Here is a 27,947-nt window from a genome sequence, read left to right as displayed (position 1 = left end):
GGGCGTGGCGCCTTTTGAACCAATGAGAGGCACGGGTTAAGGACGACGGGACGAACGCCTAGGCGCGTTCAAATTCAGCACTACTGGAGCTGTCCAGTGCGCTCCAGGGGGTCGTGCGCGCCAGGTATCCCACCTGTGCGCCGCTATTTACAAAGGGGATTTAAACACGTGTGGGCAAGGGCGTCAACAGATCTGTCGGATCGAGTGGGCCAACGATATCTGTTGGGAGAAACGGGGCTTAGATCACTGCGGTTTACAGCAACGCTTACGTGATGGCGAAGGCAGCTGCTGATTTCAAAGCCATTAACAGACGCATATTTGGGAGGAGGCATTTTTGCAATGTCTAGACGTGAGGCCATTTACTTTCCAAAACAACTTTATTGCTCTGTACAAATATAAGACCAGCATCGTGAATGGTGTTTAACTTTAAAAAAAAAAAAAAAAAAGTAAACTTCCTGGCTTGTGAGCGCACATCCGCATTACAATCGTCTAAAAAAAGAAGCCATATTTGCTTCAGGAGGATAAGTATGTTGCAGACTCAACAGTATCCTAATCCTTCAGATAGAAACTAGAGAGCATTTCTTTTGAATGTCTCTACACCCAGCTGTACAAAACAAAGTGAGCTAGAATTTATAAAAATAAAGCTTAATAGATGGATGCTAAACTTGTAGACCATTGTGCATGCCCCATTTATTCCATAGCAGTTATTTTTTTTCAGATATAAACAGACCAGTGTTCATTAAGGAACAAGGTGAAGATTGTGGCATTTCATTGAGGTACATTAATATCATATATCAGTTGTAGTATGAGTTGCATTCAGTAAATTTGATTTAATGTTCCCCACGACACGCAGTCTCGGGCAGTAGTTCTCAGTCTGGTCCTCAGGCACCATTAGTACGGGCTGGTTTTGTATTCTGAAAGTTTAGTTCACCTGTTGTTCCAAGTCTAAAACCTCCCTGATTGGGGGCTTGAATACCTGACACAACACATGAACATTATTGTTAGATTCTTTTTTGCCATTCTTCGCTTTTGTTTGACCACGATAGTGGAGAGACAGGAAAGGCAGGGGAGAGAGAGGGGATGACATGCAGCAAAGGGCCCAGGCCGGATTCAAACCCAGGCTGCTGCGGTAAGGACTCGGCTTTATGCAGTACACGCTCTACCAGGTGAGCCACCGAGGCGCCCCCTAAACATAAAGATTGTTGACTACCTGGAAAAATAGAGAACCAGCAGTACTGGGGATCCTCAAGGACCAGACTAAGAACCATTTGGCTTTATTTCTTTTGTAAAGCACTCTGTAACATTGTTAAATGCTAAAGTTCATTATTATCATTTTCTGTCTTGGACAAATAATGCAGCTTAAAGAACATGCTGTGAAAAGGTCAAACAAAGAAATTCAAAGGAAAAGGGATTGAGTGAAAAAGAAAAAGAACTGAAAAGAGTTCATGGCTTAAGAAAGTTCTGGTCTTCTGATATCTGGGAAATCGGGTTCAAAATAAATACAGCATCATCAGCAAGAAATTACCACTGTCATTTCATAACTGAGACCTTGGCATAAAGATTGTTGGAACATAGCTTTTCGGTTTAATGGCAGAGAGCAGGGCATACTGAAGTGACACAGAAATGAGATGTCATCTGCAGCAGTGAATCCCATGCTATCAAGGCCAAGGATTACGCAGGTTTTTGTTGCAAGCGAACCCTCACTCAGCTAATTTCACAGATTAAACACACCTTCAACAACAGGGGTTTGCTAACTAGCAAAACCAGCATTTGTTTTTTTCCATTTACAACACAAAATTGAAGTACCACTGATCCACAAGATAATGCAGCAAGAGTCTACATCTTCACAGCCATTCAGGATGCAGCATGTCGTATGAGCATATATTAATCCTTTAGAATGCTTAACAATACAAAATAGTTGAACATTTTTACTGCATTGGGCCCCAATTGTGATTGGCCGTAATTACACTGACTCCTCCCACATTACCCTTCTGTTCATTTCAGAAAGTCAGTTCCTTGCCTCATACAACCACAGCTGGTCCTGCTTCTTCATCCTTCACCACCTCCTCTCCCTCTACCTCCATCTCAGAGTTTACCACCTGCTGCTCCGTCACCTCCCCTGATGTCACATGCACCACCTGAATCTGAACCCCAGCCTCTTTGAGTCTTTGCATGTCCTCCTCGCACATCTCGGCAATGCCCCCATCCCCCACTACCACTGTTGTCGTCTCCTCCATCTCCATCACATCCACAGGCTCTACCGTCACATGTTCCACATGAATTGCATCATCCAACAGGATGGCTTCAGTTTCCTCAACATTCTGTGATGCTATGGTAAGGGCAGCAGCGGCAGCCGTGTCAGCCACAACCATCTCTTCAGTCACCAGGAGCTTGTGACCTGGGGTACAATGGGTATCCTTGAAGTGGTCCTCCAGGTCTTTGGGGTCAGTGAACCACAGGTCACATATCGTGCAGTGGTTGGGCTTTACGCCTGTGTGGCTCACCAAGTGGTTCTTGAACTGTTCCCAGCTGTTGAATACACTGTTGCACACCTGGCAGCAGAATTGGTTGAGAAAAAGCAATCAGAGAGAGACAATGGTAAAGTGGCATTATTGTTAAGGGCAGAAAAGATAATTTTCTTTCTTTGCGCAAGATATTGTGTTTTAAAGATGGAAGAAATGGATTATCAAAACTTTACAAGGCTGACATTTCTTCAAAAACCTAGTCAAAATTTGGTCATCTCAACATCTGAAGTGATACATAATGCTTGCTTCAAAATAGGACAATGTCATACGTGACGTTAGCAGAAATGAGAACAAAACTACCCAATTTCTCCTCAGGGATGAAAAGTATTCTGATTCTGAGAACTAAATATTAATGAACTTTATTCTTCAATAAACATTTGGATGTATAGAGAGAATCATATCACGTGACTTGGGGAATTTCACTGTAATAATGATTTGCAGTTGGTTTTAACAGATTGATTTAATTTAATGAATTTTTTTTCTGGCACAGGATACAAATCCTCTACACCATACTTGACAAATCAAAACAAACAACCATACAAAAAATAACCACAACATAGTTATTACAATCACAATAATCTCACAAATAATCACAATACAATAGTTTCACAAATACATTAGTCTCACAATACTCACAACTCAACTTTATAATTGTATAAAAAGTCCTTTGTTGATCAAAATTTATCTAATCTATTTTTAAAAGTTAACTGAAGGAGCCTGCACCACATTCTCTGGAAGTTCGTTCCATGCTCTTACAGCACAAATTGTGAATACGTTTTTTCTCTTTTCAGATTGACACTTTAATGGGAATAGTTTTAAGAAGTTCCCTCTTAACTCATACCTATTATTCCAAAAGTAGTAACAGTGGATTGTTCATCATAAAAGATTACTACTGTCTGTAGAAAGTATATGCCTGTAACCTTACCTGGCATTCATAGAGTTTCTTGCGTCCTTTCTTAGCCCCGGCTCCATTCTGACATGCTGCCATGTGACATTTTAGAGTGCTATTTCGAGCAAACCGCTCATGGCAGTCTGGACACTTATAAGGTTTCTCACCTATAAATGTACGTAAAAAGACAATAGGAAAAAATCTACTATGGATGTCAAGACATCCCAAAAGGACGCTTGTTGCAAACAATGACCAATTTTGATATTGAGTAGTATGATATAGGAAAGCCTCTTGAAAGATAAAACAGATATATTTTCAATTCTCACCAGTGTGCCTTCGTAAATGCTCCTTGAAGTGGCCGAAGTGGTCAAAATGTTTATCACAGTATTCGCAAATGTGCACTTTTTTCTGGGGCCTCTGATGTTGAGACAGCTCCTCTGCCTCAAAATGGAATGTGTTGATGTGTTTTTTGAGAGCCCCCTCTCGTGTGTAGGCTTTACCACAGTGGGTGCACACATTGGGCTTGTCTAGCGAGCCAATGTGTGTCTTCATGTGCTGTTTGAGGTGGTAGTATAGCTTGAAACTGCGGTCACACTTGCTGCAGCGGAACATGTTATCCACCTGGGAGATCTGCACCTCTACAACCTCCACATTCTCCAGCACCTTGGACACAGTCTCTGTCTCCTCCTGATAGATAACTTCCTGGTGGTAGAAAACACAGATATAATAATAATAATAATAATAATAATACATTTTTATTTGTGTGCGCCTTTCAGAACACTCAAGGACACCTTACAGAACACAGTTAAAAAACAAACAGGACTGTATCAGACAGTATAAAATCAAAACAAAGCAGGGTAGACAATAAAAAGTTAATACAACAGATAAGTATAAAATCATCATCTGCACAAAACTCAATGAAGCGTGGATCAGACTGTATATGCCAGTTTGAAAAGGTGCGTTTTAAGATGGGATTTGAAGGTTGAAAGAGAGTCAATGTTGCAAATGTTTTGTGGGAGAGTTCCATAGACGGGGGGTAGAATGACTGAAGGCTCTAGACCCCATGGTAGTCAAGCGGGCCAATGGTGTAGTGAGTTGGAGAGCAGAAGAGGCCCTGAGAGTGCGGGAGGGCATGTGGATATGAAGGAGTTCAGAAAGATATGAAGGAGCTAGGTTATTAAGGGCCTTAAAGGTGAGAAGCAGGACCTTGAAGTTAATACAGTATTTAACAGGGAACCAATGGAGTTGCTGAAGAACAGGAATGATATGATCTATGGAAGGAGTTCTGGTAATGATACGGGAAGCTGAATTCTGGACCAACTGAAGTTTATGAAGACACTTGAGGGGAAGACAAAAGAGGATAGAATTGCAGTAATCAATACAGGATGTAACCAGGGTGTGAATGAGTATGGCAGTGTTGTTATGTGTAATGGGCGAAGACAATTAATATTGCGTAGATGGAAGTATAAGGCCGAGTAACATTGTTGATTTGAGCTTCAAAAGATAATGTGCTGTCCAAGATGACACCCAGACTCTTAACCTCAGGCGATGGAGGAACTAGAATTGTCAATAGCCAGAGAAAAACTATCAGGTTTAGCCAAAGTAGATTATATGAGTTACTGGGTTGTCCTCCAAAAACAGTGAATAAAAAGGAAAGCAAAAAGTTAGAAATCTTCAGTTCAGAATCTATGTGGAAAAATTAAACCACTCGCAATGTACACAATGATCTAATCACAGCTCATCATTTGTAAATGATTCAGTTAAGATGTTTAGCTACCAAATAAAATCCGGAATCAGGAACATTCATTTGCCATTTCATTCCATGCACCTGCGCACATGAAACGAAATATCGTTTCCCCCGGCCCACAGCAGTACAACACAAATTTAAAAAAAAAACATAACCAAACTACAAGAACACATATATCCAAACTATAATTTACATTTTTTTTAAATTTTTCACTGTCCAAGAGAGCGAGCGCCAGGATGACTGTCCGAACTGCCGCCTGCATGGGCTAGCACAGCGGTCGGGAACCTATGGCTCGCAAGCCATATATGGCTCTTCCGGTGACGGCATATGGCTCCCAGACAATTTTGAGTTGAAAATTATTTTTTTTTCAAAAAAATCAGTTTGGAACTGATTTTAAAATACTTGTGATATTTCTTAATAATACTGTGTCATTTTAAAGTAAACAGAAATTAGTTTTGAAGATAAATTTCACGGGTCACGGGTCACCCGTGGGTCGGGTCGGGAACCAATGGCTCGCGAGCATGTCCGGGTCATTGTAAAGGTGAAGAAATCAATTTTATCAGATAGCCAACTAGTTTATCCGCTTCAACCCTTGTAACGGAAAAGATGGCGAAAAGAAAAAAAGACGATGATTACCGTGCATTCCAGGCTGCGTGGACAGAGGAATTTGCATTTGTGGAGAGAGCAGGATCTGCGGTATGTCTAATATGCAATGATAAAATTGCATCGATGAAACGGTCAAATATAAAGCGGCACTTCGATACGCACCATGCTTCATTTGCATCGAAATATCCAGCGGGGGACAGCAGGAAAAGGGCATGCGAGGAGCTACAGCTGTTAGGGTTTGCACCCGACCCCAAGAGCACAAACACAGAAGGCACAATATAGCGGGACCAACAGGCTAATTTATTGAAGAGAAAACTCAGGAAGTCCACTCTCACCAGGAAATGCGAAGTCCACCTTTAAGCCGGGAACCGTGGAGTCGCCCTTTAATCCGGGAACAGTGGAGTCGGCCCTTAATCCAGGCAGGAGGGGGGGGTAAACAGGAGGATACCAAAGGAGAACGGAAAATCACAGCAACGCTGGAGTGAAGAAATCCTCTTCGTAAACGGAAAGCAGCGCACAGGGGAAGGGGAGCAACGAGGAAGGTCCAACAGAGAAATCTCCAGGGAAGATCCAGGTAAGTAAACAAACTTCGATGAGCAGGACAAGCACAAGTACTCTCCCAGGGAACGGCACGAACTGGCAACAAGCTGAGAGTGACACAGCCAGATATAGGGAGGTGATTGCCAACAGGTGAGTGGAGGGGTAACGAGGAAACAGGCATCAGGTGGAGTTGGCAGAGCTCCGGGTACGCTTACACTGCAGAGCGGGTGTGGAGCGGGGAGACGTTGAGCCTTGGCCAAGGTTACACTGCAGAGCGGGTGTGGAGCGGCGAGACGTAACAGTACCCCCCCCTCTACGGGAGCCACCTGGCGACTGACCTGGCGCCCCCGGGTGGGCACGGTAGAAGTCGGCGAGGAGAGAGGGATCCATAATGAGCTTCCGCGAAATCCAACTGCGCTCCTCAGGTCCATAACCTGCCCAGTCCGCGAGATACTGGAACCCGCGGCCGCAGCGCCGGACCTTAAGCAGCCGGCGGACCTTCCATTGAGGATGACCATCTACAAATTCCGGAGGCGGAGGCTCAGGAACCGGGGGCATAAGAGGACTGCTGGAGACGGGCTTAACTCGAGAGACGTGGAAGACAGGATGAATGTGCATGGAGGAAGGCAGCTTCAGCCGAACAGCTGCCGGGCTCAGGACTTTCTGGACTTCAAAAGGACCAATGAAGCGGGGCGAGAGTTTCTTGTCGGTTGTCTGGAGGGGAACGTCCTTCGTGGACAGCCAGACCCTCTGTCCCTTCTTGTACTCCGGCGCAGGGGTACGTCGCCGGTCAGCCCCTCTGCGAGCGCGCTCCCCAGCCTTGAGCAGTGCTGTCCGGATGGTCCTCCAGACACGCTGACAGCGTCGCAAGTGGAGCTGTACGGAGGGAACGGCCACTTCATCCTGCTGTGGGTCGAACAGGGGAGGTTGATACCCCAGGGATGCCTCGAATGGAGAAAGTCCAGATGCAGAGCTGACCAGGGAATTGGTGGCGTACTCTACCCACGGTAGGTAGTCACTCCAGGTGGAGGGCTTGCTGTTACATACACAACGCAACGCTGTCTCCATGCTCTGGTTTGCCCTCTCGGTCTGACCATTTGTTTGGGGGTGGTAGCCCGAAGACAGACTTACTGTGGCTCCGATGCCTTTACAAAATGCACGCCACACTTGTGAGGTGAACTGAGGACCTCTATCGGAGACTACATCTGATGGCAGGCCATGAAGCCGGAAGACATGTTGCATCAAGAGGTCCGCGGTCTCAGCAGCCGAAGGAAGTTTGGGAAGGGCTATCAGATGGACGCCCTTGCTGAAACGGTCTATGACGGTGAGAACCACAGTGTTTCCCCGAGAAGGTGGTAGTCCGGAAACGAAATCCAAAGCCACGTGAGACCAGGGGCGGCTAGGAATAGGGAGTGGCTGCAACAGACCAGATGGCGCCTGGTGAGAGGCCTTGCTGCGGGCGCAAACAGTGCAGGCCGCTACAAAGCTCTTGACATCCTCCCGCATAGTTGGCCACCAGAAGCGCCGAGCGATGAACGACTGGGTACGACTAACTCCTGGGTGACAGGAGAAACGACTGCTATGACCCCACTGAAGAACTCGAGACCGAACAGCATCTGGGACGAAGAGGCGACGGGGTGGCACGTTACTCGGAGCGGGTTGAGCACGTTGGGCAGTGCGAACAGCCGACTCAAGACCAAAAGTGACCACACCGACCACTCTAGCCGCAGGGAGGATGGGTTCAGGCTCTTCAAACGCGCCTTCCTTCGGGTGTAGCCGAGACAGGATGTCAGCCTTTACGTTGCGTGTCCCAGGACGGTAAGTCAGAACATAGTTGAAACGACTAAGGAAGCCAGCCCACCGAGCCTGACGACTGTTGAGACGTTTGGCTGCCCTCAGGTGAGTCAAGTTCTTGTGGTCCGTCCAGATGAGAAACGGGTGCTCAGCGCCCTCGAACCAGTGGCGCCATTCCTCCAGAGCAGCCACTACAGCCAGTAACTCCCGGTTTCCAACGTCATAATTCTGCTCGGCCGGCAGAAATCGGCGGGAGAAAAAGGCGCAAGGATGGAGTTTCTGGTCCTCAGCCGACCGCTGGGAGAGCACCCCCCCTACGCCTGAATCCGAGGCATCAACCTCTACCACGAATTGTCTCTTGGGGTCAGGATGGAGCAGCACTGGGGCCGAGGTGAACCTTGTCTTGAGGACTTGGAAAGCAGAGCTGGCAGCAGGAGACCAGATGAAGGGTTTGGCTGGGGAGGTCAACGCAGTAAGCGGTTCTGCCAGCTGGCTGTAGTTGCGAATGAATCTCCGGTAGAAATTTGCGAACCCTAGAAAACTCTGCAGCTCCTTACGGTTGGTAGGTTCCGGCCAGTCCACCACTGTCTGGACCTTGCGGGGATCTGCTCTGGTCCGTCCCTTCTCTACGATGAATCCCAAGTAGCCCACAGAGGGGGAGTGAAACAGGCACTTCTCCGCCTTGACGTAGAGTTGGTTCTGGAGGAGACGCTCCAGTACCCTGCGAACATGCTGGACGTGTTCCTCAAGAGACTGGGAGAAAATGAGGATGTCGTCCAGGTAAACGACGACAAACACATCCAACATGTCACGGAGTACGTCGTTCATAAACGCCTGAAACACTGCTGGTGCGTTTGTGAGTCCGAACGGCATCACCAAGTACTCATAGTGGCCTCGGGGTGTTTTGAAGGCGGTCTTCCACTCATCGCCTTCCCTGATTCGCACGAGGTGGTAAGCGCTCCTCAGGTCTAGCTTGGTGAAGATGGTCGCCTGTGAGAGAGGCTCAAAAGTCGAACTCATAAGTGGAAGCGGGTACTTGTTCTTAATGGTGATTGCGTTCAGTTGCCGGTAGTCAATACAAGGTCGAAGTCCCCCGTCCTTCTTCTTCACAAAAAAGAACCCTGCAGCAACAGAGGAAGACGAGGGCTTGATGAGACCTGCAGCAAGGGACTCGGTGATGTACTCATCCATGGCCGCCTTCTCAGGGAGTGACAAGTTGTAGAGGCGGCTACTGGGAAGAGTAGCCCCAGGACGGAGATCAATGGCGCAATCATACGGGCGGTGAGGCGGGAGTGACTTAGCACGGGTCTTGCTAAATACCTCACCAAGGTCATGATACACAGGGGGCACGGAGGAGAGATCAGGAGGCAGGGGAGTAGGCGAGCTCAAAGGCGTAGCACTAGGAGCTGCACGAAGGCATTGGGCATGGCAAGTAGAGCCCCATCCAAGGACTGTGCCTGTGGACCAAGAGATGTGGGGTTCATGGTGTCTGAGCCAGGGGCATCCCAAGATAACTGGATTAAGCGGGGAACGTATGATGTAAAATTGCATTGTCTCTGTGTGGTTACCTGCAACGGTGAGAGTAACGGGGACGGTCCGCTGTGTGATACAGGCTAATCTCCGGTCATCCAAGGCAAACGCATCAATGGGGGTCCCAAGAGACTCAAGTGGAATGTCTGCCTGCGAGGCAAAGTCAAGGTCCATAAAACTATCATCTGCTCCGGAATCAATCAGGGCTCCAAGGGAAAGTCTCTGGCCCGCCCAGATTAAAGCAATAGGAACAAGATGGCCGCGAGATTCGGACCCACGGGAGAAGGAAAGGCGGCTTACTAGGATCTCCCTTGGTCCTGGTAAGCCTAATCTTTTGGCCGTGAGGGACAGTCACGGAGTCGGTGCCCCTTAAGACCACAGTACAGGCAAAGACCTGCCTTGAATCGGCTCTCCCGTTCAGCAGGAGTAAGTCTAGCACGTCCTACCTCCATCCGCTCTTCTACATCCCCAGGTGGCGTTGTCGCGAAAGAGTCAGAGGAGGGATTGGCCGGGGAAACGGGAACAGCGGTTCGGTCTGACGCAGAGGTAGTTCTGGGATTGAAGGAAGTTCCACGCAAGGCCTTCTCACGCTTTCTCTCCCGGATACGTCCATCAATGCGGATAGCGAGAGCAATGAGGTCATCCAGAGATGAGGGTTCTTCTCGGGTAGCAAGTTGATCCTTCACCGCCTCGCTCAATCCTCTACGAAAAGTGGCACGCAGGGCCTGGTCATTCCATCCGCTCTCAGCGGCAGCCAGGCGGAAGTCGACGGAGTAATCTGTGACGCTGGCGCCGCCCTGCTGGATGTTATTCAGTCGTGAGTCAGAATCCCGACCGCTTACCGGATGGTGGAAAACCCTACGTAGCTCTGCGACAAAGTCTCTATAAGAGTTACAGTAGCTGGCCCCCATGGACCAAGAAGACGTAGCCCACTGCGCTGCTCGACCACTGAGCAGGTTGGTCACGTAAGCGATCTTAACAGCATCACTGGAGAACACGGTGGGCTGGTGTGTGAAAACAAGCTCACACTGCATAATGAAGGTAGAGCAAGTTTCAAAGTTACCGTCAAATGGGCGTGGACTGGTAATGATGGTTCCACGGGGTAAATAAACAGGAACCGGAGGATCTACTGGAGCGGCGGCCACAGGGGGCGCACTTGCTGGCGGTACAGGCTGGTTCAGCTGCTGGTTGGCAAGAGCTGCTGAAATGGTCTGCAGTTGTTGCATGATCTCTGCCTGCTGACTCACCATCGCCGCCTGCTGGACAGCTAAAGCTTCCACAGAAGCTTGCAGGGGTTGAACTTGAGACTGGAGACCCTGCACAGCAACCGAAGCCTCTTGTAATTGCTGGGAATGGGCGTTGGTAATCTGAATTTGTTTTACTAGGGCTGCTTGCACCGGATTGGCTGTGGGTGTGCCGTCTGTGCTGGCTGGGGTCGTCATGGCCAGTTCGTACTGTTAGGGTTTGCACCCGACCCCAAGAGCACAAACACAGAAGGCACAATATAGCGGGACCAACAGGCTAATTTATTGAAGAGAAAACTCAGGAAGTCCACTCTCACCAGGAAACGCGAAGTCCACCTTTAAGCCGGGAACCGTGGAGTCGCCCTTTAATCCGGGAACAGTGGAGTCGGCCCTTAATCCAGGCAGGAGGAGGGGGTAAACAGGAGGATACCAAAGGAGAACGGAAAATCACAGCAATGCTGGAGTGAAGAAATCCTCTTCGTAAACGGAAAGCAGCGCACAGGGGAAGGGGAGCAACGAGGAAGGTCCAACAGAGAAATCTCCAGGGAAGATCCAGGTAAGTAAACAAACTTCGATGAGCAGGACAAGCACAAGTACTCTCCCAGGGAACGGCACGAACTGGCAACAAGCTGACAGTGACACAGCCAGATATAGGGAGGTGATTGCCAACAGGTGAGTGGAGGGGTAACGAGGAAACAGGCATCAGGTGGAGTTGGCAGAGCTCCGGGTACGCTTACACTGCAGAGCGGGTGTGGAGCGGGGAGACGTTGAGCCTTGGCCAAGGTTACACTGCAGAGCGGGTGTGGAGCGGCGAGACGTAACAACAGCGGAGAGTGCAGACGAGTCAGCAGCAACTACGTGTGTGGACCAAGCAAGGTGACGGGAATTCCGCTAGCTTTGCGGGGGCTTTGGCAATAGTAAGGAATGGAAAGTCATTCACAGATGGCGAGTATGCCAAAACATTCATGCTTGATGTGGCCAATGAACTGTTTGATGACTTCCCAAATAAAGACAAGATAATCAAACGAATAAAAGACATGCCCCTGTCAGCAAGAACTGTGCACGATCGTAGCATCATGATGGCAAATCAAGTCGAGGAAACACAAATTAAGGACATAAACGCCGGGACATACTTTTCTCTCGCGTTAGATGAGTCAACAGACGTTAGCCATCTATCTCAGTGCAGTATCATTGCCAGGTATGCTGCAGGTGACACACTGCGTGAGGAAAGCTTGGCTGTTTTGCCAATGAAAGGGACAACAAGAGGAGAGGATTTATTCATGTCTTTCATGGAGTTTGCTAAAGAAAAAAAACTACCGATGGATAAACTTATTTCTGTCTGTACTGATGGTGCACCCTGTATGTTGGGGAAGAACAAAGGATTTGTAGCGCTTCTCCGTGAACATGAAAAGAGAGCCATCCTAAGTTTTCATTGCATCCTGCACCAGGAGGCGCTTTGCGCTCAGACGTGTGGCCAGGAGCTTGGCGAGGTGATGTCTCTGGTCATTCGAGTGGTCAACTTTATTGTTGCCCGAGCTTTAAATGATCGCCAGTTTAAAGCTCTGTTAGAAGAAGTTGGGAATCATTATCCCGGTCTGCTTTTACACAGCAACGTGCGTTGGTTGTCAAGGGGGAAGGTGCTCAGCCGTTTTGCAGCTTGCCTGAGTGAAATCCGGACTTTTCTTGAAATGAAAGGCGTCAAGCATCCTGAGCTAGACAACACTGACTGGCTCCTGCAGTTTCACTATCTCGTGGACATAACTGGCCATCTGAACCAGCTCAATGTGAAAATGCAAGGTATTGGAAATACAATCTCATCCCTTCAACAAGCAGTGTTTGCATTTGAAAGCAAGCTGGAAGTCTTTCTCAGGGACATTGAAACAGGTCGTCTTCTGCACTTTGAAAGACTGCAACAATTTAGAGATGCATGCTTAGCATCTGGATCTCCAGCAGCTAGCTGGCTTTACGTTCAATCTCCTGCAGTCATTCAAAGCACGTTTTGGAGAATTTCGTGCGCGCACTGGTCTTTTCAAGTTCATCACTCATCCACATGAGTGTGCAGTGGACAAAATCGACCTGACATGCATCCCCGGGGTCTCTATCGGAGACTTTGAGCTGGAAGTTGCTGACCTGAAGGCATCAGACATGTGGATGAGTAAGTTCAAGTCACTTAATGGAGAGTTGGAAAGTCTTGCGCGACAGCGAGCAGAGCTGGCGAGGGAACACAAGTGGACAGAAATTAAAAATCTTCAACCTGAAGACCAGCTGATTCTTAAAACTTGGAACGAGCTTCCTGTGACATACCACACAATGCAGCGTGTGAGTATTGCCGTATTGACCATGTTTGGCTCTACATATGCATGTGAACAGTCTTTCTCGCATATGAGGAACATTAAGACCAACCTACGCTCACGTTTAACTGATGGAAGCCTCAACGCCTGCATGAAGCTCAACCTCACCACGTATGAACCAGACTACAAGGCCATCAGCAAAACCATGCAGCACCAGAAGTCGCATTAAAAGTAAGACATATTTAATTTATTATACGTTAAAAATACTATATGGCTCTCAATGAAATATATTTAGAAATATTTGGCTTTTATGGCTCTCCCAGTCAAAAAGGTTCCCGACCCCTGGGCTAGCAGTTAGATTAGACTACTACTACTACTACTACTACTACTACTTTCGGCTGCTCCTGTTAGGGGTCGCCACAGAGGATCATCCGTTTCCATTTCTTCCTGTCTTCTGCATCTTCCTCTGTCACATCAGCCACCTGCATGTCCTCCCTCACCACATCCATAAACCTCCTCTTTGGCCTTCCTCTTTTCCTCTTCTCTGGCAGCTCCATATTCAGCATCCTTCTCCCAAAATACCCAGCATCTCTACCTAGCAGTTAGCTTAGCCTAAAATAACTTAAATAATAATCAAATTATTATTAATTATTATATGATTAATAATAATGATAATAATAATGTGATTTATGACTGACAAAGCGCAGTCATTTTCCCAAGTCATGAATTCCAACTGACCTGCTACCCATAGATTGTTCACACCCTGTACACAGGTTTCTTGTATAGACTATTTAGTGCATGAATAGTAATTCACTTAAAGCTACAGCTGAATAAACACAACACAAAAACTAAAATAACACATTAAGTACATCAAAACTAGTAGCCCTAAATAAATATAATACACAAATACCTCAATGAAGTCCTTTTTGTCCACATGTCGTGTGGGGGCCCCCTGCTGGTACTTGCTAGTTATGTCAGCTAGCAGAGCTAATGCAGAGTCATCTGAGGCAACCTGGGCGTTCTTTGCAGCATCCACCACCTCCTCTAGTCCCGACTCCTCCACTTCAATATCCTCCTCCCCTATCACATCAATTTCCACCTGGAGAGACATGGACAAATATTGAGTACTTGACAGTAAAACAAACACAAAACTGTAGTGAATGTTCAATTCAGGTAATCTCAGTCCAAACAACACAGAATTTTCTTGGAGCTGAAAGAACTTTATGGCTTTAACACACTCAAAGGGTGAGGTGCTTTGACAGAACTACACCTGTATGAATGTGATCACCATGAAATAAGACATTATCCCATCATTTACCTGCTCCCCATCCACTGAGGGCAAAGTCTCTGTGATCACATTGGACGTCTCCGCAATCTTCCTCTTAACTTTGTTCTTCCCCGTTAGACCTTGCGAGGTACTCTCATTCAACCTGCAAACGAGAAGGAGCTGAAATAAATCGCCTTAACTTTCTATTTTAAGACCCATAACTAAACAGGAAGCAACGCATTTCACTTGCTTTGGTGGCAATCTAAACTAGGCAACAAAAAAACTTAATTACACAGAGCCCTTGACTGCCTACCATAAAATTAATCAAGTTTGGAAATCAAAACAGTTAAGGTCACTCCTTTGAGTATTTGTTTAAAGTAGATGTGTAAGTCTCACTTATTGTTAAGTGCCTTGATGGCCTCCTGCATCTGGAGGTATTCCGCTGCTTTCCAAACATCATTGGCCTCTTCCTCTCCACTGACAGAAAGGGTGGCTGTGTACGTGAACTCCATCAGCTGGCGGAAGGCGGAGTTACTCACTCCTGTCAGACAGAGCAACAGCAATGCTTGAAAGTGACAACCAGTGGTGGGTAACATCACCAAATTAGGGCTGCAACAACGAATCGATGAAATCGATAAAATTCGATTATAAAACTAGTTGGCAACGAATTTCATTACGATTCGTTGGTTCTATGTTGATGCACGCTGTGTCGCGGAGCTGGCTACGTCATGACACGAGTTCTTTCTCATAGTTTTATAATCATGTAGTTCAGTACCCTAATGTTATTTTTTTTGTCTTCTTATTTATCTTTTATTTTATCCTTTTGTGAAGTTCTTACCCGTTTGTATAATTTTGTTGAGCACATGTCTGTACTGTCTGTATATTTGAACGTTTGTCAATTTAAAAAAAAAAGCGGGGGGGATCATGTACGGGAGCACTCCACTTTAAGTTCCGAACGTGTGGTTGCAAACACCGATCTTGTATGGCACGGGAGCACCACGGTAATGGGAGAACACCTGAAACACATGTTGTATGAAGGGGACACTACAGCAGGCTAAGTACAACATCTGAATTAAGGAGTTTAGACCCATGGCATGCGTTGCGTTTTGAAGTGAGGAATCGATCGTCTCGCAGCAGGTAGTTCTCGTTTATCTGCATCAGAGGTCGGCAACCCAACACAAGTAACCAGGGTGGCACTCGAGGCCATTAACACGGGCACGCAGGAGGCGTGCCAAAATGGCTGAGTGAGCACACGCTTTCTGCCGAGATCTGCAAACTTAAGTTTTAATAACAGTAAAAACTTGAATATTTTATTTGCCAAATACCTGATTCCTTTCCCCGAATACCATATTCAGCAATTTTAAAAGAGAAGTGGAAAAAATGCCGAACCTATACGCGACAGAAACAGATGTAACGCGCATGGATAAGTAGACATGTTGGTCCTTGACTAACGGGTAGGACACTTTAGTCGACTGGTTAACGTTGTCGCTTGCGGAGTGGGAGATACGGGTTCGCGTCCCGGCTGTGGCGGTTCCCGGACTGCCCCCCGAAATCGCTACATTGGTGTCAGAAGTGGGACGGTGAGACCGTGAGGTCATTGGAAGCGCGTGCGCCCAGAGGCGTGAGGGGCGCTTCCCGAAAGGGCGGGGTAGTGTAACGTGCATGGATAAGTAGACACGTTGGTCTTTGACTAACGGGTCGGACCCTTTAGTCGACTGGTTAACATTGTCGCTTGCGGGGTGGGAGACACGGGTTCGCGTCCCGGCTGTGGCGGTTCCCGGACTGCCCCTCGAATTCGCTACACATGCTTCCGAAGAAGCTAAGTTTAAGCTAACACCAAACGAAGCTAACTCGGCTAGTGCTGGCAATGTGCTACTTGACAACAGTCATGACTACGCTGCCACCCTGACCCTCCCTTTAGAAGGAGACGATACGGACGAATTTCCACCACTGCCTGTTACTCCGAGTAAGTCCCCAGCTTCGAAGAAGGTGGTGTATGCACACTGCAGTTCCGAGCAAGCCAACTCAAATGACGTAATCGCCTCTCTGTCTGCGCCGATAAACGCAACGTCTGACAAGCATCGAGAGCACGGTCAGAGCAAATGCTCTGAAAATTGAGGGGCTAAAAAAAGAGTTGATTTTGCATGTGGAGAAATTAAGGACGTGAAAGGTAAAGTGTGTTTGCTTGAGAAAAAAAAGAGTTGCAAAGGAGGAGGAGAGAGTGGACACGTGTCAACAGAGGATCTCATGGGTAGAAAGGTACTCCAGGAGAAGGAACCTGAGGCTGTAGGGAGTTGAAGAATCGGAGAAGGAAGATGTATGACAGAAGGCTATCGGGATTTGTCAAGCTGTCATGTCAGAACCAAAAAACAGGCTCGCTGATACCATCAATACCGTACAACGCCTCGGTCCCAAAAGGCAAAATGGCACCAAGCCCAGGGGCATCATCCTTCGGTTTACCTCACGAGTCTGCAGGGATGCTATTTGGAAAGCTGCAAAGACGCCCCCCTTCTTGCGGGACAACAACCTACGATTCGCGGAGGACCTTTCAAAAGAGCTCAGGGAACGCAGGAACAAGCTGTGGCTATTGATAGAGACGGCCAGAAAGAAAGGTAAAGCAGCCTACTTTGTTGGAGGTCGCGCATTCATTGACGGCGCAGAAGTCTCCCTCCCTTCCTGATGACTTTTCTGCTCGCGGCTAAACACCAACGGTGATATAAGTTGATTGGTTCTGTTTTTCATTTCTTTGAATGACTTTATAACATATTTTTGGTATTAGGTTTTTCTCTGTTATACAAAATGTACACTCACCGGCCACTTCATTAGGCACACCTGTCCAACTGCTCGTTAACACAAATTTCTAATCAGCCAATCACATGGCAGCAACTCAATGCATTTAGGCATGTAGACATGGTCAAGACGATCTGCTGCAGTTCAAACCGAGCATCAGAACGGGGAAGAAAGGTGATTTAAGTGACTTTGAACGTGGCATGGTTGTTGGTGCCAGACGGGCTGGTCTGAGTATTTCAGAAACTGCTGATCTACCGGGATTTTCACGCACAACCATCTCTAGGGTTTACAGAGAATGGTCCGAAAAAGAGAAAATATCCAGTGAGCGGCAGTTCTGTGGGCAAAAATGCCTTGTTGATGCCAGAGGTCAGAGGAGAATGGCCAGACTGGTTCGAGCTGATAGAAAGGCAACAGTAACTCAAATAACCACTCATTACAACCGAGGTATGCAGAAGAGCATCTCTGAACGCACAACACGTCGAACCTTGAGGCAGATGGGCTACAGCAGCAGAAGACCACACCGGGTGCCACTCCTGTCAGCTAAGAACAGGAAACTGAGGCTACAATTCGCACAGGCTCACCAAAATTGGACAATGGAAGATTGGAAAAACGTTGCCTGGTCTGATGAGTCTCGATTTCTGCTGCGACATTCGGATGGTAGGGTCAGAATTTGGTGTCAACAACATGAAAGCATGGATCCATCCTGCCATGTATCAACGGTTCAGGCTGGTGGTGGTGGTGTAATGGTGTGGGGGATATTTTCTTGGCACACTTTGGGCCCCTTAGTACCAATTGAGCATCGTGTCAACGCCACAGCCTACCTGAGTATTGTTGCTGACCATGTCCATCCCTTTATGACCACAGTGTTCCCATCTTCTGATGGCTACTTCCAGCAGGATAACGCGCCATGTCATAAAGCTCGAATCATCTCAGACTGGTTTCTTGAACATGACAATGAGTTCACTGTACTCAAATGGCCTCCACAGTCACCAGATCTCAATCCAATAGAGCACCTTTGGGATGTGGTGGACCGGGAGATTCGCATCATGGATGTGCAGCCGACAAATCTGCAGCAACTGCGTGATGCTATCATGTCAATATGGACCAAACTCTCTGAGGAATGTTTCCAGTACCTTGTTGAATCTATGCCATGAAGGATTAAGGCAGTTCTGAAGGCAAAAGGGGGTCCAACCCGGTACTAGCAAGGTGTACCTAATAAAGTGGCCAATGAGTGTATATCATAAACAAGATTAAATAGAGGCATTTTATTTCTGTTGTTCATTAACTTACACAATCAACCCAAATGCCTCTTCTCCATTAAGCTATTATTGGCAATTTTAAAGGCTGGAACGGCAGGTTATGAATGCTGTACTTTCTGTTGGTTTATTATTGCACTAAATTTACTGATACGTTATTTCAATGTTGCAGAACTTTCAATGTTGCAGAACCCCTTTCTGGTAATATGCTTCTAGTGAAGTGTTTAGTAACCACCACTTAACCGTTTCCATTGTTCTTTTATAACCTTGTCTTTATCTATAGTTTCTCTTAATGCCAGGGGTTTAAGACAGAAATGTAAACGTAAACTCTTATTTTTATTTTCCAAACAATTAAAGGCAAACTTTCTTTCAAGAATCTTACTCTACATCTGCAGATGCCAACATTTGGAGATCACAATGGGGTGACAAAATATGGTTTTTCTCATGGCTCTGAGTGCTCTGCTGGAGTCACTACAGTTAAGAATACTTTCAATGGAGATGTCTTACATTCAGAATGTGACTGCTGAGGGCACTATTTTTGTCTTGTGATTAGGTATAATAATATGACTATCATTGCGGCTAACATCTATGGATATAGCACCAAAACTGAGAACGATAAATTATTTGAATCCATAGAAAACAAAATTTTCTTTTGGCTTTCCAAACACCCTTACTCTTCTCTTTTAATAGGTGGGGATTTTAATATAACTTTACATAATACGTTTGACAGGTGGCCTCCAGGGGAGCCCCTCCTTTTAACACAAGCTTGAAACTATTTATGGAGAAATTTGATCTTGTTGTATGGAGAGAAACATTTCCTAACGATAGATGTTTCACTTGGAGCAACAGAACAGGATCCAGACAATCTTGCATCGATTTCTGGTTAATTTCCAATTCAATTGATAAAGATAATGTTACAGTCAATGTCCATACCAAACCCTCACTGACCATCGAGCAATTCATATCAACATCTAATTATCTATACCCCATAATACACTAGGTAGATCTTCCTACTGGAAACTAAACAATTCATTGTTAGAACATGAAGTAGTTAAAACAGAGACCAGTAAATGTATTATTCAGTTCTGTAATAAGGCAAAAATGGAGAAGTCTTATGGCACTAACTGGGAGCTATTTAAGTTTGAGATAGATTAATTTTTAAGAAGATATGGGAGTTTTATTGCCAAATCTAGAAGGGTAGATAGAGGAAGAAGAGGTGGTTACTAAAATCTCCTCATTTTATCAAAGCCCCCCTGACGACATCTCAAAGAGGATAAGCTGAACCTGATAGACCTTCGGAATAAGTTGGATGGCATATATTGACGGAAGGCAGAGGGAGCCTTTGTCAGATCCAGGATGAGATGGCCAGAGGAAGGAGAGCAAAATTCAGCAAACTTCTTTAGGCTGGAAAAATATCATTCTAAAAATAATTATATTCCTCAGCTAAATATTAATGGTGTCATCACTGACGATGCCAAATTAATCTCCAAATTCTGCTGTAACTTCTATAGTAACTTGTATAATGAAGAGGCCACATCTTTATTTCTGAATTCAGTACATGATTTGAAATCCATAGATACAACTGATAAAAACACTGTGATGCCCCTCTTAGCATATAGGAGGTTACTGAATCTATTAACCTACTTAAGAACAATAAATCCCCTGGCATATCTACAGAATTTCACAAATCTTTTTCACGCCAGTTACCCCCATTTCTGCTACAGGTTTTCTCAGAAAGCCTAGATAACAACACTCTTCTGCCAAGTCTCACTCAGGGTCTGATTACATTGATTCCAAAGCCTTAAAAAGACATTACATTACATTACAGTTATTTAGCCAACGCTTTTATCCAAAGCGACTTACAATAAGTGCATTTAACGTAGGAAATCAGAAAGACATGCTTCTCATTGATAACTGGGGACCTATTGCTCTGCTCAACAATTATTATAAAATTATTGCTCTCATATTTGCAAAAAGAATTAAAGCAGTCCTAGACACAATTATCGATGAGACACAGTCAGGCTTTATGAGAAATAGACAGATTTCTAATAATATCAGACTTGTCTTGGACATACTAGACTACTCTGAACTGATCTCTGAACATAGTTATATCCTCTTTTTGGATTTCTACAAGGCCTTTGATACAGTAAAACGTCTTATTTCATCCTTCACTCCCTAGAAAAATTTGGTTTTGGCGATTTTTTTGTAAGGCTATTAAAACCTTGTATGCTAACAGAAATAGCTCATTGTGATCTGTAGCGAGAGTATGGTGCAGGTTGAGGAGAGCCTGGAGAAGTGGAAGTATGCACTGGAGAGAAGAGGAATGAAAGTCAGTAGGACCAAGACGGAATACTTATGCGTGAATGAGAGGGAGGACAGTGGAATGGTCAGGATGCAAGGAGTGGAGGTGACAAAGGCATATGAGTTTAAATACTTGGGGTCAACTGTCCAAAGTAACGGGGAGTGCAGGACAGAGGTGAAGAAGAGAGTGCAGGCAGGGTGGAGAAGAGTGTCAGGAGTGATTTGCGACAGACGCGTACCAGCAACAGTCAAAGGGAAGGTTTACAAGATGGTTGTGAGACCAGCTATATTATATGGTTTGGAGACAGTGGCACTGACGAAAAGACTAGAGGCGGAGCTGGAGGTGGCAGAGTTGAAGATGCTAAGATTTTCACTGGGAGTGACGAAGAAGGACAGGATTAGGAATGATTATATTAGAGGGACCACTCAAGTTGTACGGTTTGGAGACAAAGCAAGAGAGGCAAGATTGAGATAGTTTGGACATGTGTGGAGGAGAGATGCTGGGTATACTGGGAGAAGGATGCTGAATATGGAGCTGCCAGGGAAGAGGAAAAGGGGAAGGCCAAAGAGGAGGTTTATGGATGTGGTGAGGGAAGACATGCAGGTGGCTGGTGTGACAGAGGAAGATGCAGAAGAAAAGAAGAAATGGAAACGAATGATCCGCTATGGCAACCCCTAACGGGAGCAGCCGAAAGTAGTAGTAGTTGTAGATGCTAATGGAAATAGCTCAATTAAAATGAAACATGGCACAACTCCTAGATTTGACCTGAAATGTGACATTCGTTAGGGATGCCTGGTCTATTTATTTTTGCTTTGTACACAAATTCTTGCAACCAATATAATTAACAGTAACTTACAAGGCATCTCCATAGCTGGTAAGGATGTCATTATAAGTCAACTGGCTGATGATACCACATTCTTTTTAAGAAATGCAAGTCAGATACGCATTGCTCTTGATATAATTAACAACTTCTCTAAGGCTGCAGGCCTATGTTTGAATATAAAAAAATGTGAACTGCTAGTGATAAATGACTGTGATATACATACCATTTGCAATATCCCTGTGATAAAGGAGGTTAAATATTTGGGTCTTAAGACCAAAAACTACTTTGTTCTTCTAACTTTACCCCTATTATTCAAAAAACTCAAAAAGAAACTAAATCAGTGGCTGCAAAGAGATCTATCCCTGAAAGGCAGAGTCCTGATTACTAAAACTGATGCTTTAGTAATCAGGACTATAATCTGTTTGATTACTTGAACACTATAATACATGTTAACACGTACATAATATTTTTATGTTACGTGTTAAGATGTAAAATTATTACATGCTAACATGACCAAACTCTATGTGTTAACACATAAAAATATTACGTGTTAACACGACCAAACTCTACGCTGCCAGTGGCAACACAGCGCAACTTGCTGTGTAGGCTACTGTTTTAGAGCGGTGAAGAAGAATTGATTTCAGGGAAAACAGCCGTTCTATCCGGGCAAGACTACTTTAAAGTTGATCCCATTTCGGGGCTAATAAGTTACGTGATATCGGATCGGTGCGTAGACTCATGTACTCACCGATACCAGATCCAGCATTTTAGGCAGTATCGGAGGCATTTCCGATACTGGTATTTGTATCAGAACAACTCTATTTGAGAATGTGATGGAGTAGTATAGAAAAGGTCAGAAGGAGTTACATTGTCTTTTTGGATTTAGAGAAAGCATATGATAGGGTGCCAAGAGAGAAGGTGTGGTATTATATGAGGAAGTCAGAAGTGGCAGAGAAGTATGTTGTAAGAGTGGTGCAGGATATGTATGAGAGCAGTGTGACAGTGGTGAGGTGTGCGGTTGGAATGACGGATAGGTACAGGTAGGGATGAAATGATTCATCGAGTAATTTGAATAATTCGATTACAAAAATTAATCGAGGCAAAATTCCTCGACGCTTCGTTTGGTGAAACTACTGTTCACCATGTTCAGAACGGACAATTATTACTGTTACACAACGTGCTCGCGCTACGTCTACGTGACGTCTCGCTGTTTTGATAGTTGGCGCGATGGAGAGTACGGGAGGAGATGCTCAAGAGACGGGCCCAAAGAAGAGACCAAAACTCTCCAAAGTGTGGGACCATTTCAACTTAAACAAAGCTGAAAACACTGCGCAATGTGCATTGCAAAACCGAACTAGCGTACCATAAGAGCACATCGTCAATCCTGCAGCACCTAAACCAAAAGCACCCCATCTATGCATCCAGTTCTCAGGGTAGAACAGACACAAGGTAACGTTTAACTTTATCTTTTTAGTGCAAATTAACATGATTGCTAGTTGAGATGAACGCTAGTGAAAAATATACTTGTGGCTGTATGTATTGGCTAGTTATGAACATAAATCAATATGAAAGCTAGTTATGTTGTGTTCCGTACTTTATTTAGCTTAGTTTAGCTCAGGGAAAACTTGTTTTGAAAGCCATTCATGTAGCCCATAGCTGCCAACTTTCAAGGCTGACTTTGAGTGAGATTAACAGATTGAAAAAAAAACTCATCTAAACGGGAGCATTTGTTTGGCGTGAGATGGAGTTTTTATATATACTATATATATATATATATATATATATATATATATATATATATATATATATATATATATATATATATATATATATATATACTAGCATGTCTCACACTGAATGCATGAGAGTTGGCAGCCATAGGCTAGAACATGCACCTCTATCTCTCTCTCTCACACACACACACACACACACACACATTGACTAACAAACACACGCAAACACACACTCTTTCACACACCCACAGTGTCACACACTCACTAATTCTCACACTCCCATACAGGCTCTCTCTCTCTCTCACTCACTCACTCACACACACCACCACCACACTACATCTACCTCATTCAGGAGATAAGATCCTGTCAGAACTTTTTTTGCCAACTACAAATGCCATAAAGCCTTTTAAGAAGAGTTTTATTTATATGTATACCTTTTGTTTACATTTGCTTATACCGTTTTTTTACGTGTATTTACATTTCAAAAAATGTTTACAAAACCAGATGGCACTTAAATGCTTCAGTTGCACTAAAGAAAATTAGTTTCTCATCCTGGAGAAAAGATCCTGACAAAGCTTTTTATTTGCCTCCTAAAAATGCAACATTGCCTTCCAAGAAGAAAGACAGAAAAGGCTATTTTGGTTTATACCTTAGATACATGTGTATCTTTTGTTTACATTTGGCATTACTGTTATTTCCTATAAAGTGTTGTCTATAAAATGTAATAAAATGTTGTATTTTTTAAAAAGGAAACCAATAAGTTGTTCATTTTAAGAGACCTAGCTTCTTTTCTTTTGTATATTTACTACTGCTCTTTAATAAGTAAAAAGTGTTTTTTATCCGATTACTCGATTAATCGATGGAATAATTGATAGAATACTCGACTACTAAAATAATCGATAGCTGCAGCCCTAAGTACAAGGTGGAGGTGGGATTACATCAAGGATCGGCTCTGAGCCTTATCTTGTTTGCAATGGTGATAGACAGGTTAATGGACGAGATCAGACAGGAGTCTATGTGGACTACGATGTTCACAGATGACATTGTGATCTGTTGCGAGAGTAGGGTGCAGGTTGAGAAGAGCCTGGAGAGGTGGAGGTATGCACTGGAGAGAAGAGGAATGAAAGTCAGTGGGAGCAAGACGGAATACATATGCATAAACGAGAGGGAGATCAGTTGAATAGTGAGAATGCAAGGAGTAGAAGTAACAAAGGTATATGAGTTTACATACTTGGGGTCAACTGTTCAATGTAATGGGGAATGCAGAAGAGAAGTGAAGAAGGGAGTGCAGGCAGGACAGAGAACAGTGTCAGGAGTGAGTTGCGACAGAAGGGTACCAGCAAGAGTTAAAAGGAAGGTTTACAAGATGGTAGTGAGATCAGCTACTATGTTGTATGGTTTGGCACCGACGAAAGGACAGAAGGCAGAGCTGGAGGTGGCAGAGTTGAAGATGCTAAGATTTTTGTTGAGAGTGACAAAGAAGGACAGGATTAGGAATGACTATATCAAAGGGACGGTTCAGGTTGGATGGTTTGGAGACAGAACAAGAGAGATGAGATTGAGTTGGTTTGGACATGTGCGGAGGAGAGATGCTGGGTATATTGGGAGAAGGACGCTGAATATGGAGCTGCTAGGGAAGAGGAAAAGAGGAAGACCAAAGAGGAAGTTTATGGATGTGGTGAGGGGGGACATGCAGGTGGCTGGCGTGACAGGAAGATGCAGAGGACAGGAAGAGATGGAAACAGATGATCCGCTCCTAACGGGAGCAGCCAAAAGTAGTAGTACTAGTAGTACTTTGAATACAATATCTTATCTAGCCAAGAAATGCAGCAGCTTTGTGGTTTTAAAACAACGGTCCTTAACTGAGTTCGGAGTATATAAGCAACAAGTTCTGCTACTAAGTAAAAGTACACATTTCAGAATCACTGACAGTTTCTGCTCCCCTGGCTCAGGTACAAAGACAGGCATATCCTCCAAGAGAAGCTTAAGGAAATCATTGGGAGAAAGTCACAGTAAGTTTAATCAGTTCATCTGGACACAACGTTTATTGAGAGAGAAGTTTCATCACTCATCTAAATGACCTCTGCAGTCTCAACTGACTGTAGGTATCCCCACCCTTATAAACAGCACAGTGGCATAACGACCAAAAACAACAATTGGTTTCATATGCAAATTGCCGCAACCATCAACTAGAGCCACAATGGCAATTTGTACTATTCACAGAGGCCTGGAGAATAGTTGCAATCACAGCATTGTAAGATGGTGACACATGTATTCTTAGGTACCCCCTCCCCAACCTTGGTTCAGGGATGGTCATCCCCTCTTCACATAGATGGCTTCGTTGTCTCCCTGTTCAAACCAGCGTTCCTTCCTATCAAGGATGTGCACATCCTCATCCTTGAAAGAGTGGCCACTGGCCTGTAGATGAGTGTAGACTGCGGAGTACTGGCCCGATGCGTTAGCTCTTCTGTGTTGTGCCATCCTCTTGGCCAATCCATCCTCTTTCCCCAATCCTCTGTGAATAGCACACATTACCACTGCAACTCCAGCCAATGGTCACGACAATCTGCATATGAAACTGACTGCCGTTTTCGGTTGTTATGCCACGGCACTGTCCACAAGGGTGGTGATACCTGCAGTCAGCCGAGACTTAAGAGGTCACCCAGATGAGTGAGCAAACGCTGTGTCCAGATGAACTGATTCAACTCTCTGATTTCTTTACCTGGATTATTGAGCATGCATAAAGACAATGCTTTATGAATGCTTTATGAACATATTAATAAAAGCGGTCTTTCATATTGCCATACTTGGTAACCGACCAACACCCCTTAGCTGTGATATAATATGCATGCTCAATAACGTGAGACTGAAGAGGTCACTTAGATGAGTGATTAAATGTTTCTCTCAATAAAGGTTGTCTCGAAATGAACTAATTCAAACTTTCTGTGAGTTCCTTACCTGGATTACTGAGCATGCATAAAGACATTGGGAGAAAGGAACGTCTGGACTGCTCAGCCAACATGGAAAAGCAGCATGAAATGGCTGAAAATCCATACCTTCAATCTCCACCAGCGGCTCTTGCGTGAAATCCTGGAAGAAATTATGGAAGAACTGACTGCATGCTGCCAACACTGCTTTATGCGCTCTGAACTGGTGCCCTGAACAGCAAAACATAAGGGACAGATTAAAAGCAAAATCTGAGACCTCACTTAAGATATTGATTGAATAAAAGAACTTGAGTATGAAAGTTGAGTAATTTCCCCTACCATCGACAATCAACGTGATGTCTGTGAATTGGTCTAGTTGCCGCTGTTCATTCAGTTTATCTAGCATGACTTTGTAATGGGCTGGGAACTCACTGCCACTCTGCTGCTCTACCTCCACCTCAGCCGCCATAATTCACCTCTTCCTTCCCTACATCAAACAGAACATGGGTGGATAGATAACCAAGTTTCAAACATAAGTTAAACGTGGACATGCGTTCAACTATCTGTTTACCAAACGGGAATTGTTATATGCAGAATGCCTTAATGCACCTGGAAATTAAACGTGATTATTTAGACAAATGTGTTACAGAACATGGCCATACTCCTTGATAAGTAATACCTCTGTAGTTTTGGACTAGTTTAACGAAGGATGACAGTATTATAGCATTCTTTCCATTAACACCGAGCCTCGGAGCAGGAGTGAATCTCATTTTTGGAGTTGGTTGTTGTGAAGCCAAAGTGACATATAAAGGCAATTAAGCGGGGACAATTCAATATACATAAATGGCTCTAAAAAAAATCAAACCACTGTGCAGCGCATACGGTTGACAATTCAGCCAATCATGAGCAGGAAAGCGTTGCGAACTACCATAAAAACGCTGACGTCACATAAGAAACTAGCTAACTTTACGAGCTAGCTAAAACGTAAGCTTTAAACAGCGAACGGGCAATCTCGGTCCCCGAAATAAGAAACCAGTTAATTACATGCAGCTTAGAAATAGTGGTGTAAATATTTCGACTCACCGGCGCCAGATAACCCCGTGTATATGTCTGTATACCAGTCCATAAAGAGCGCTAAAACGATAAAATTCCAACATACGGTTGCTGAAAGGCCTGCTAGCGCCCTCGCCATTTCGCGTTTGACAACCGCCATTACGTCATCAAATCGCGCATTAAAATTCCGTTTTCACAGCGGATTTCCTCATTTATAACCTCCCTGGGTCGAAGTGTGACACATAAACCGTCAGTAAACGTACCCCAAGTCCAGCTACGCTGCTTCGGAGTGTTGTTTTTCAATAATATGCCTCCCGACGCATGTGGGGCTGCTCTTCTCTCGTTGTCCCAAAAAGGGCGGTCGCTCAACGCGCGGGCCACAGATTCCCAGAAGCCCCTGCAAACTCAAGGGACGCCGAGGAGCGTTGCTTGGTGACCGCGGAGAGTGACGGGTGTGCTCACGGGGGGGGGGGGTTCATTTGACCTGGCTGATCTCTTACTACATGACATCGAGGGCATGTAAAGTGCAGTTAAAGGGTGATTTTTTGGGGGGAGTATCGTGAATATATCACAGAAAGTTGAATCAGTTTGTCTGGACACGAGGTTGAGAAACGTTTCATCGCTCATTTT

General features: G+C 45.0%; 1 protein-coding gene across 3 annotated transcripts; it reads right to left on the bottom strand.

Moving 5' to 3' along the window:
- Positions 1 to 673: 673 nt before the first annotated feature.
- znf131 (zinc finger protein 131) lies at positions 674 to 27,667 on the bottom strand. 3 transcript variants are annotated; one of them, XM_056284789.1, is made up of 9 exons: positions 27,581 to 27,667; positions 26,604 to 26,751; positions 26,394 to 26,495; positions 14,830 to 14,974; positions 14,485 to 14,596; positions 14,077 to 14,265; positions 3,741 to 4,116; positions 3,451 to 3,581; positions 674 to 2,552 (listed from the first exon to the last, which is right to left on the bottom strand). In XM_056284789.1, exons 2-9 carry the CDS (start codon positions 26,731 to 26,733, stop codon positions 2,022 to 2,024), a joined length of 1,716 nt encoding a protein of 571 aa, XP_056140764.1. In that variant the 5' UTR covers positions 26,734 to 26,751; positions 27,581 to 27,667; the 3' UTR covers positions 674 to 2,021. The 3 variants fall into 3 exon arrangements, with proteins under 3 accessions (XP_056140764.1, XP_056140779.1, XP_056140771.1); XM_056284804.1 differs by having other exon boundaries at positions 26,697 to 26,751; positions 27,581 to 27,655; XM_056284796.1 differs by lacking the exon at positions 27,581 to 27,667 and adding an exon at positions 27,348 to 27,513.
- Between the last annotated feature and the right edge of the window lie 280 nt (positions 27,668 to 27,947).

This window comes from Lampris incognitus, chromosome 1, assembly GCF_029633865.1.
Source record: "Lampris incognitus isolate fLamInc1 chromosome 1, fLamInc1.hap2, whole genome shotgun sequence".
NCBI lineage: Eukaryota > Metazoa > Chordata > Actinopteri > Lampriformes > Lampridae > Lampris > Lampris incognitus.
Note: the sequence above shows the minus strand (reverse complement) of the source record. Positions and strands in the feature narration are given on the sequence as shown.